The following is a 12,511-nucleotide window of genomic DNA, read 5'->3' on the forward strand; positions in this document are numbered from 1 at the left end:
AATCTAGTCCTTGGGTACATTCTCCAGTCATATGTAAACAGTTCTGACTAGTTCACTCAAACCAATCCAGACACATGAACATATTTGAAATCTATATTTAATTTCTCTGCCTTTTGATGGTCTATTTATGCAGTATATTGACTTTCAAAAAGAAGTGTGCATCAGTGCTTGCACCAAAGCCCTCTGCTCCTTTATTTGTACCTATACAGAGGGATGTGTAATAATTCAGTAAACAGGATCACTAAAATGACATGGCTTAGAAATACTTCCCTCTTTTTTTTTTTTTTTTTTTTTTTTTTTTTGGTTTGGTTTTGTGTTTTTTTGTTGTTTTTGTTTTTTTGTGTTTTTTTTTTTTAAAGTATCAGAAAAAGACAATTTTAATGCCACAATAAAATTCACCTTCTTACTTCTAGGAGGTCATTGTGTAAAGTAAGCATAATGGAAAATCTAAGACATGCATATTATTTACCATAAAAATAATTTTAAAATCTCTGCATTCTCTGAAGTGTTTTTAAAAATAAAAGGAGATAGGATCCAGGAATATGTGGTATAGTAGCAAAGAGGCATGCTAGCCACAATGTCTCACTTCTGATATTACAGTCACTCTACACCTAAACTCCAGTTTACATCTAGACATTGTTTTCCTTAATCTTCTTATGCAAGTAATAACATCAGCAAAAGCCTACCATGAAAATCTCACTGCAAGTATCTTTTTCCAGCCCTAACTTCCTGATGTTTTTCAAATGCCAGTGTAATTGAGAAGTGGTTGGGAGTATTTTGTGTACTTTTCACTGCAAAACACTAATATTTCCAGTGTAGAATGAGTGAGTATTTCTGACATAAAAGTTACAGCCAACTGCTGCCACTATCTCAAAATAGAATCAGATTGCATGAAATGGGCTCTATGGCCTCTATGGTGTATAGTTTTATACTATTAAGTGTAGCTTAGAAACAACAGAAACTGATATTGATGGGATCTGTTCTTGATTGTGCCCAACAAGGCAGCCAGGAATACTTAAGGAAACTGAAACAACAACAGAAGTAAATTAAAGATCTAGTTGCAGGCAGCAGATGACTTATTTCTTCTATCACATTTTCAGTAAAAAATTAGCAGGTTAGTAACCTTACTTAGCATCTTTAATGGTCTTCTGAGTATGTATGCTATGATGAGACAGACTTAACTGAAAAATTGTTTCAGGCAGGCTGATAAACTGTATAAACTACTGTAATTGCATTGACTAAGCTGAATAAGCTAGAAAGTGTCATACTGGATGCAAAGATTTAATAATTGTTAGAGGGGTGCCAATAGGTAGATTTATTAACAGCTATGATCAAAAGAAGGCTGGACAGGAGAAAAGGATAGTTCAATAAAATATAGTATTTATATTGACCAGAGTGCTAATTTTCACATACTGCATAAAATTACACAGAAAGAACTGAAAGATGGTTGTACACGATGATCAGCCTCAAGCCTCAGACATCACTGTTTAAAAGTGTTTAAAGTGTTACAAAGTAGTGTATATCTGACAATCTGCAGAGATCAGCATATGGATTGCTATAAAAGGATACAACATGGATGGAATCTCTTGCTTATACAGTAGCATTACAGTATGAACTAAATGAAAAGATTATTTTTCCATTTTACTACCAAAATTAAAAAAAAAAAAAATGAGAGTAATGAAAATAATTTTCATTTTGAAAACACTTTACTTGTATCTGCACTTCATATACCAAACCAAAACGAAAATGTGTAATTCTGTGCAATTATTCTTAGAACTATGGAGACATTTCTAGTTTGATTCTGAAAGGAGCTTTTCAATATTCATGTGGACTACAAGCTATTACCATTTCCTATGGGAGCCATATAAGCATTGTCAACTTCAGTGCAGTACTACTGATATGTTATACAGCTGCTTATTTTGTTCAAGGGATCAGTTTGCTTTTTTTAGGTTACATATACACATGAAATATGCACTCAGATTTGTATCATTCATGTTCCCCAAATACACTTCATGGCTTCACTTCTAACACTGATGAACTTAACCAAAAATAAATTTTAAAACAGATGCTTTTAATTGCAGCAAAATCCATACTCTACTGCACTATAGCTATCAGAAGTTTTGCCTAGCTTACTGGGGAAAAACCCACAGCAATTCAGTCCAAACCAAGGATTTATTTTAGATTTGCTGGGATCCATGGAAACAGAGTCTTGAGAGGCTACATCTACATTGCTTTGTTAAATTATTTTGAGACATGCCACAGTAGAGACTTGCAAATCTCAAGGGACTTATGGACCACACAAGTCTTGTCCCAACATGACACTACAAGTGGTACCTTCAGGACTGGCATGTGTCCCACCACTTCTTGTACTGCCTCCCACACCCTCCAAACATTTGTTCTCCCCCTAAGATATCTGCAACAGATATAAGGTGTATGTAAGGTGGCTGCTAGGCTCCTGTCTTCAAGCAGCACAGTTGCAGCCCCAGGCACTGAGAAAGATAATGCTTGTGTGCTGCTTATTGCTGGTATTATTTCTGCTCCAAAATGGGTTTCAACTTCAGCAAAAGAAGTTTGATACTTAGTGCTGACACTGGCTCTACCTCATTCAGGCCAAGAAATCACTTGGTTTTATTACAGATAAGTAAACCTAGGAGATAGAAGAAAATTAGGACAACGTGAATTTTAAGATGACAGCAGAGAAAAGGAGGTTGTATCATGATGTGATGGCTCATGTCCACACCTGTGCACACCACTGCCCAAAAGCTGCAGGTATTATTCACCTTGGAGATGGTTCCTGTTACTTGGAGAATAACATGCACAGTCTTCTACACTAGGACTTGATTTTCCAAGTTTACCAGGGGGAAAAGCCTGCTCGGTAGGATTTAAATGAGCTTATGTACACTTGAGAGACTCATATTTGCAAGGTGGACATTGAAATTCTAGTTGCATGGGCCAATCTGTGGATATTCAGGCTCAAGTTCTGTACTGATATTTATGTTCTGGCCAGTCTGAAGGAGACAAATGAGCCTACTGAAAGAAGGCAGGTTGATTCAAGTGTCATTTCTTATAGAAATAACATAGTGTTCAGAACACTGCTGCAGCACCTGGTGACTCTGGTTCTGGGTCCCTTCCAAACATCCTTTGTGCTGTGGTTTGAAAACACAGTGCCAACATGGCTGAGGCTTTTCTCATAGCTGACATCATAACTTTAAATATACTACATAATATCTCTGAGGGACTTGTGGTGTACCCGAAGGTGATTGGGAGGGGAATCTGGCAGTAGCTACCATTCATGACCACAGAGAATATAATCACAGCTATGGTGAAAGTACAGAGCACTTGTCAGGAGTGCCATGAGATTTTTGTCCTTTCCCAGAAGTCAACTGCTATTATAAGACAAGAAGTGATGATAATGACTTCATTGTCCATGTCTGCTCTGGTGCCACACAAAGAGGAGATAGAAACTGAGAGCAAGGTCTGCACCACTGGACCTGGATGCCCGACTACCTTTAAATCTAGTCCCTCAGAGCCTGTATCTGGAAGCTTGAAGAGACTTTGTTCACCTGAATGTGTGCATACAGGAGGATGTGGACCTAATCTCCAAGGACTTCAGGGATAGAAGACAAAACTGTTTCACATCTGACAGTGAGCCTGGATAGCCATTTTTTAGGAAAAAAGCTACAGGCTTGAAACCAACAGAACTCAGAAATCAACTAGGAACATATCAAAGGCTGCTAGGAGGATCAGATAAGACCTACATATCTTGGGGTTGATTCTATCTATATGTGACTTTTGGTCTTGAACCATCTGAAACTGGAAGCCAAGCATGTTCTGTTGGGGTCCTAAAGCAAAAAATGATGAAAGCCCCCATCAAGCTGAGACACTCCTCAGAGTTGCTCTAATTAATCTGTACAAAGGAAGTGCAGTGGGGTAATTGAACAATGAAAACTTCTTTTATTAGAAGCTATGTAAATTTAACAAATAAAATCCTTAATCCATATATATAGATTAAGTTATAGAAAAAAAATTGAAATTATATTTTTGGATCCTTTTATCCCAAATTAAAAATCAGAAAACCCAATGTTAAAAACTTCTCCTTTTGATAAATTTCAGACAGAAGGGAGCTGTTTTTCATATTATGGTATTTGAAAGAATCAAAAATGGTACATTATTACTGCTGTCATCAGCTAACAACTCACCTTTTTGGAAATCTTAGTAATGCATTGTCTTTTTTCTTTTAGAAACTAGAATCTCTTCCCATATCCTCTAAATGCTGTGATTTCATCAGCTAAAAGGTAAAATGAAGCTAAAATGTACTCACTTATTTTATTTCTCACTTCATTTAATTTTTCTCCAAGGCATTTAGCTTCAGCAAACCTGTCAACGCAAGCAGAAAGGATACAAAATTATTCTAAAGAACAACTAGTTAAACTAGTTGTTCACAATAAAATACAGAATTACTCAGGACTGCTTTTTGTTTTGTAAGTAGAACTAGTTGGAGCAGTTTTCCATCAGAAAATATTGTCTGGCCTAAGAGAAACCATTTCTGAAAGAAACCATGCAACAAATAGCTTTACTAGACAGACAAAACAAATTTATTTGACTTTTTAAGTTTTAAAATTATGTTATTTAATTTCTAATGATTGGATTCTCTTAAATATTCATATTATACTACAATATTAATTTTAATATGCTACATTACTTGTAATGCTTTAACATACAGTTCTATAAAAGTAAAAAAAAAAAAGTCCAAGCAAGATCAAAACAAAACGATTGAAAGTCTTAGAACTTCTGCTCACCAGGAATTTTCAAATTTCAGCCTATAATTTGCATATTGCATATGAACACTGTTTGTGCTGTATAGAAATATATATCTGAGTCACCAAGAAACCTCTCAAACAGAAATATAAGAAAGTGTGACAAAACCGAATTGTTCTATTCTTCTACAGATTGTCCTGATGTGAATGCAGACTTTCAGATGGTATTTGGCTACTGCTCAAATACCAACCCAAGCCAAAGCTAGCCACATGAAGATATGCAAATAGCAAGCAAGAAGCAAGTTGAGAAGTATAGAAACAAATCAATGAATCAGGCTTTGGACACTATCTTTTTGTAGTATGCAAATAGCTTTATCTCAAATCAATACTGGAAATGAGGTTGTTCAAAATGTGAAATTCCCACCAGCTATGTTTCGAAATTAATTTACTGACCACTTCCTCATTATATTCAAATAATCAAATCTGCACATGGTATGTAAAATATTAATGGTATGTAAAATATTCTAATGATCCGAAGTTCCTTTTTCATGTTGTAACTGCTCACTGTATGTCTTGCTCCTTAGAAAATGTGTCACATCTAAGTATATCCTTAAAAAACAGCTGCCTGTAGAGATTTACAAATTCACTTATATTCTCTACATTCCCTACAGTCTGCTAGAACTTGATGCCTTCTCCTTTTGTGCTTTTTTCTGTCAGTTTTCTGATCTTTTACAGCAGTTGCTGTCATAATTATTCTCCTACACTTATTTAACTCAGTACTATATAAAGCTGTTTATGACAAATTGCATACCTATCAGGTTTTCAAATGCCAAGTATATTATGCTGTAAAAGTAATGACAGTCATTTCAATGTACAATGGCAAGTCTGAAGAATCTCTGAGAGAACTGAAGCTTGTTCAAGGAAATATCTATTGTAATAGTCTAAATAGTCATAGCTTAAAGTGTAGAAGGATGATTTACTCCGTTGTGACATTTGTTGTAGAACATTAGGCTTGACATGAAATTCTGAATTGTTACGAGGATGAGTACAAGCAGAACTGTAGTACTTAATTGTTAAGCAAGCTGTCAGCTGATCTGGAAGAGTCTTGGCCTAGGCAAAGAAACTGAGGAAATCCACAAATTGTATTTCTGTCTAACTCAAATAATGGTAAAACGGAGTCATGAAATACTACTTTCCCCTGGGGAGGTGAGGTTTGGAAAACTGCCCCTTCTCAATTAGTCCATTTCCTTGTAAAACTGGAACAAGTTAGAATTTCAGGTTCCTGCATTCATATCTGCTCACAAATATTTTCTTTCAAGGCTGAATTGACATGGCTAAATAGCTGAAACTGGAGGGTTCCTCAGCACTTACTGTTTCTTACATAAAGAAGGCAGAAGCCTTTGAAGAATCTGTGAGACTTTTGTGTAAGTTTTTTCCACTGGTGTTGACTTAGAGCACCCAAGAAGGCACTGAAGATTGTGTAAAGATTGAAAGGAAACACCCCAAAGTTCTCTCTTTCTTTCCCTCAGCTCCCATGAGCCAAATACTAAGTTTGTCAAGTACTTAGTAATTCCTGAGGCAAATCTGTTGACTATTGACTCTGATTCATGTTCATAAAGAGATTTAGCCGGGGAAGTTGAAGCCAGATATCTATCCAGCCCTTAGGTTACTGTCAGTAGTTGAATGGGCCATGCATCTGTTTTTCAAACACCACAGTTTATAAACTAGCACAGTAACATAAACTGAAATTTGGCATTAATTTATGACAGTCCAACAAATTCCATCTGTGACTATGAATCATAGTCAAACAAAACAAACTAGATTAAGACCTAAGATTTTACTTTAATATTGAAAGGGAAAAGGCTACTTCTGATACTCCTCTCATAAAAAAGTGATATTATCTAATATAAAGGTGATATTGTTATGAATAGTGATGAGTGAAAAATTATAGTGTTAGCTGAAGAGAGTTCGTGTATATCCTACATAGAGACCACTCCATAGAAAGGCTGAAGTTGCCAAATCATGGTTTCTATTACTTACAAGATAAATATTCCACGATGAAACCCCAAGTGAATTTAGCCACTAATTTTAGTGGAACAAGCGCTTTTGCAAAGATTTTACTCTTTGAATGCAAACGCCAGTAATTAAAAAATAAACATTTTGAATTAAAAAGTCTAACTCATTATGTAAACCAAGACAAATTCAGAGGTTGTTTAATAAGAGAATGGAGACATTTAGTGAATTAAATGAACATTCACTCATTTTTAATTATTAGGAATTACAACAGGTGACCTAAGGGAAAGTCATCCTTTCCACGAAATTCATCCATAGGTACTGAAAAAACAAGTTAGCTGCAAACCAGCTGAAACACAGAAAGCAAGGAAAGAAGAAAGTGGAAAAAATTAATGGAGAATAACAAAATGGAAACTAGATTTACATTACATCTGTAAGCTCAGTTGAATTTTACTACTGGAAAGATTGACTAGGATGGGATTTAAAAGCTTTGTGCAGTATGCAATATTACAGTGGAGTGGCTCAGCTGGGAAGATTTCTTGGTAGTATATTTCACCAGAAAATGAGATGCATTTTTCTCCCCCTCAGAGAAACAATGCTAAGAGGACATGGTTGCATTGAGAAACAGGATATTATTAAGGGATATTATTAAGTTCTCTGCAAGTCAAGTATAGGAAGTCCAAATTGCAAAAACCTGATTCTGTCTGGGCATAAACTTTTTTTTTTTTTTTTTTTTTTTTTAAGCAGGACAGCAGTTATTAATGAACAGAAGAATCAGGAAAAATAATTGCTTTGCATTAACTGCAAACTAAACTGCAGAAGTTCACCTTTTCTATCTTACAAAGTCACTTCCCATAGGCAATTGTCCTAATAGAATAGCTTGAATCTATTGTATTTCACTTGAACAGTAAGTCAGTAAATGAGCTTCAGAGAGAAATTATCTTTAACTATATAAGCTTCTCCACTTTTTAAATCCAGAGATTGTACTGAGTTACAGTACCGTCTTTGATACTGCCCCTGTAAAGAGGTCTGAAGTAGTAGGTGAAAAGTTTGATGTCAAACCCAGTATTTCTTTTATATATATATATATATATTTTTTTTTTTTAAACAAGACAAATGCTTTTCAGTATTTGATTTAGTCAACCAATTACATTTGATTGTTCATGCACAAGTAGTTACAGAAAAAAAAAAAAAGTATTGATGATGTCAAGATTGGAGGCAGCCTGGGCTGAAGTGATCATGCACTGGTGGTGTTCACAGTCCTGAGGGATATGGATCAGGTAAAGAGTAAAGTCAGGACCCTGAATTTTAGGAAAGCAAAATTCCATCCGTTCAAGGAGTTAGTCAGTAGGACTCCCTCGGAAACTGCCCTCAGGCACAAGTGAGCAAAACAGAGCTGGCAGATCTTTAAGGACACATTCCACAGAGCCCAAGAGCTCTTGATCTCCAGGTATAAGAAATCAGGAAAGGAAGGCAAGAGACTGGTATGGATTGTCAAACTAAAGGGCAAGAAGGCACAGACAGTGAAAGCAGGGACAGGTGTCCTGGGAAGAGTATAGCGACACTGCCTGGTTTTGTAGGATTGGGGTCAGAAGGGCCAAGGCACAGCTGGAGCTGAATGTGGCAAGGGATGAAAAGAATAATAAGGGCTTCTACAGGTATGGCATGTGGAAAAGGAAGGTCAAAGAAAGTGTACACCCTATGATGAACAAGACTGGAAAACTGGTAACAATGGATGAGAAGGCTGAGGTGTTCAACAGCTGTTTTGCCTCAGTCTTCACTGACAATCTCTCTTCCCACACCTCTCAAGTGGATGGACCACAAGACAGGGACTGGAGGAGAAAAATCCCTCCCACAAGAGAAGATCAGGTTTGTGACCACCTGAGGAACCTGAACATACATATATCTATGGGACCTGATGAGATGAGGGAATTGGCTGATGTAGTTGCCAAGCCACTCTCCATGATATCTGAAAAATCATGCCAGTCAAATGAAGTCCCTGGCACCTGGAAAAAGGGAAACATCACACCCATTTTTAAAAAGGATAGAAAGGAGGACCCTGGGAACTACCGACCTGTCACCTTCATCTCTGTGCCTGAGGAGATCATGGAACAGATCATCCCAGCAGCTATGCTAAGGTACATGGAGGACAGCAAAGTGATTCGAGACAGCCAGCATGGCTTCACCAGTGCATCAAATCATGCCTGACCAAGTGGCCTTCTGCGATGGAGTGACAAGTGAAGAGTTACAGATGTCATCTATCTGGACTTCTGTAAGGCCTTTGACATGGTCCCCTACAGCATCCTACTCCCTAAATTAGAGAGATATGGATTTAATGGGTAGACTGTTCAGTGTATGAGGAATTGGTTGGATGGTCACAATCAGAGGGTAGGGGTCAATGACTCAATGTCCAGATGGAGATCGGTGACAAGTGGTGTTCCTTGGGGGTCCATACTGGGACCAGTACTGTTTAGTATCTTCATCAGTGACATAGACAGTGGGAGCCAGTGCACCCTCAGCAAGTTTGCAGACAACACCAGGCTGTGTGGTGCAGTTGACACGCTGGAGGGAAGGGATGACATCCAGAGGAACCTGGACAAGCCTTGAGGAATGGGCTTGTGTGAACCTCATGAGGTTCACCAAGGCCAAGTGCAAGGTCCTGCACATTGGTCAGAGCAACCCCCAGTATCAGTACATGCTGGGGGATGAAGGGATTGCGAGCAGCCCTGCTGAGAAGGACTTGGCAGTACTGGTGGATGAAAAGCTGGAGATGAGCTGGCAACATGCACTCACAGCTCAGGAGGCCAACCATACCCTGGGCTGCATCAAAAGAAGTGTGGCCAAGGGAGGTGATTCTGCCCCTCTACTCTGCTCTTGTGAGACTTCACCTGGAGTACTTTGTCCAACTCTGGAGTCCTCAGGACAGGAATGACATCGACCTGTTAGAGTGGGTCCAGAGGAGGGCCACAAAAATGCTCAGAGAGATGGAGCATCTCTGCTATGAGGAAAGGCTGAGAGAGTTGGGGTTGTTCAGCCTGGAGAAGAGAAGGCTCAGAGAGACCTTATTGTGGCCTTTCAGTACTTAAAGGGGCTTATAAGAAAGATGGGCACAAACTTTTTAGCAGGTCCTGTTGCAATAGGACAAGTGGTAATGCTTTTAAACTAAAAGAGGGTGGATTTAGACTAGATATAAGGAAGAAAGTTTTTACTGTGAGGGTGATGAAACACTGAAATAGGTTGCCCAGAGAAATTGTGGATGCCCCCTTCCTGTAAACATTCAAGATCAGGTTGGACGGGGCTCTGAGCAACTTGATCTAGTTGAAGATGTCCCTGCTCATTGCAGGGGGTTGTACTAGATGACCTTTAAATGTCCCTTCTAACCTAAACTATTCTATGATTCTATGATAATTAGCAAGCCAAGAAAATCTACCCAAAATACCCAAAGGAAAAAATAAGGCATCTAAAAATAAGTAATTTGTGAACTGAATACTGTTTGTGGTATGACAGAAGTGGTTATGCAACTATAAACAAAATTATTAACATGAGAGGCCTACATATAAAGGGAAGTTATGGTAACCTTTAAACATGTGGTGTCCACACACTTCTTCCTGTGCAATTTGAACACTGGATGGGTAACAGAGCTTTTGTGTAACTGGTAGTTCAAAAGCTGTATTCCAAATTACAGACTGGACTTGATATAAATCCATTCTAATGAACTCAGTAAACTTAGAGCTATAGGCATCTTTGCTAAAAATGACTGCAAATAGCAGGGGAAAAGTCTCTTGCTCCAGGGTGTCAACATTCCTGTACACACTGATTTCTGCAATCAGCTGATGCATATTAGAGAGGGGTTACCTAAGGCATTAGTCTGAATCTTTCTGTCCTTTAGGGAAAGCAAATCTGGCATCAGACTTTGTGGGTTCTGCCCATCTCTATTATAAGTTCTGAAACCAGAAGGAAATACCAGTTTGTTTTATAGTAATAACAAACAGAGAAAATATGGAATAATTATGGAGGAAATGCAGGGCATGGCTCAAAACTGTATTGCTCCCATTATCATGCTGTGACCATGAAGTGTTTTTTTCAATAGACAGCAATGCCATAAATTATTGCAGTGTAATCATTTATGCAATGATGATGCCGTGATGTGGCATCATCTGATATACTGATCAGAAGAAAGGCATTACTAAGCATCCAGTTTACATGGATAAATTCTTACATACATCTAATAATACCCTGGCAATTTGTGTCCCTGTGGCTAAGTTATAGACCCAGGTAGAAAGTTAACCAGTTCAGAAAAGTGTTAAATATCAAGATCTTGAATTATTCACAGAGATGTGGAGATAATTTCTTGCCTCAGTTTTACTGACATAAATAAGACTCAGTGACCCTAGAAGCAATGTCTTTCATGCTTATTAAGTGGGAAAATTGTGTTATTAAGAAAGCAGAAGAAAGCAGGAGAAACCTGGAGAAGGAGAAAACCCCAGGACAAAAAAAAAAAAAAAACACAAAAAACCCCAAAAAAACAAACAGAAAAAAAAAGGAAAAAGAAGGCATCTCCAATCTTAAAACCTTGTATTTCTCTTGCAGTATGAGGAGGGTTAACATTCGAAAAACTGACACTGAAACAGTACTCTTATCCAGTCAACATGGACAAGTGTTGGTGGTTTAATTTCTGAGATGTTTAAAATCTGCTTTATGAAAATTAACGTTTTCAATGTTTAGCCATTCTCACTGTCTTCACTGGAAGATTTTGAAGTGTTTTGCCAGCATTAATAATAAATGTGGAAGAGGAAAGTATTATTTCTGTTTTTGAGTGCAAAACTGGCAGAGAGAAGTTAAAATCACTTGGCAAACAATTAGGAACAACAGACAACAGCATATGTTAAACATCTCCTAGCTTACTCTCCAACTCGGTGCTGAAGCCAGTAAAGCATTTTTGACAGTGGAAATTGCAGTAATTGATTCAATCACATGGATCTTACTTCCTCTAGATAATTCGTGATCATGAATGCCATTACCACACTGCTTCATCATGGCTATAAAGATAAGATGAATAAAATCAGAGGAAATATGCACTAACATTCATCATGCCACTTTCATATTCTATCCCGACTTTTATTCTGTCACCACTCAGTGCCTTCTTGAATATGAAATATCCCCAGTAAAAAAAGGTGAAGTTTTTGTACCAAGTTCTCAATAGAAGCCTGGGATGTCTGGTGTAAAATTATGCATTCCTACCCAGACTCATAATGACCTCTCAGATCTCTGCCTCTAGCTGTATCTTGCTGGGATACTTACCTCTGTTTTAGAAGCTGGTTGTTGTCTTCAATGGTTATACTGTCTGCATGGTCCCTCTTGAAAACTTCAAAAGCTTCTTGATATCCAAGTGACATCTTTCCTCCTGCCCCAAGGAAAAAAAAAAATGGGAACTACTTCAGAGACATCAAAAGACAGACATTTTGCATTTAAACAACTCCTATTTAACAAATATAGCAAGTCAGCCTAAGGGTTTTAAAGCACCCAGAAGACTTAAGTTCAGTGTTCCACCAATGGAAAAGCATTTTTGACAAAAGGTTTGTCTTCTCTGACAAATTAATTTAGTGTCACTTCTCTAAAGTCTGAATGTTTGAGATGTATAATTTCTCAAGGCAACTTAAAACATGCATAAGTAAAACCAAACTTTGACAATTTAGAATATGTGAAAAATTCTTAAGTGTGAGCCTGAGGCATTTTCACAA

The 12,511-nt window shown here is 37.6% G+C and overlaps 1 protein-coding gene across 1 annotated transcript in view; it reads right to left on the minus strand.

The window, feature by feature from the left end:
• KIF6 (kinesin family member 6) overlaps positions 1-12,511 on the minus strand; it is a 175,774-nt gene that overhangs the window by 47,565 nt on the left and 115,698 nt on the right. The window contains exons 14-15 of the mRNA XM_026844613.1: positions 12,072-12,174; positions 4,322-4,377 (exon numbers count right to left, since the gene is read on the minus strand). Of these exons, the coding sequence (XP_026700414.1) occupies positions 4,322-4,377; positions 12,072-12,174 (159 nt within the window). The remainder of the gene's footprint in view (positions 1-4,321; positions 4,378-12,071; positions 12,175-12,511) is intronic.

Source organism: Athene cunicularia (assembly GCF_003259725.1).
Source record: "Athene cunicularia isolate RWA chromosome 3 unlocalized genomic scaffold, athCun1 chr3_part1, whole genome shotgun sequence".
Lineage (NCBI taxonomy): Eukaryota > Metazoa > Chordata > Aves > Strigiformes > Strigidae > Athene > Athene cunicularia.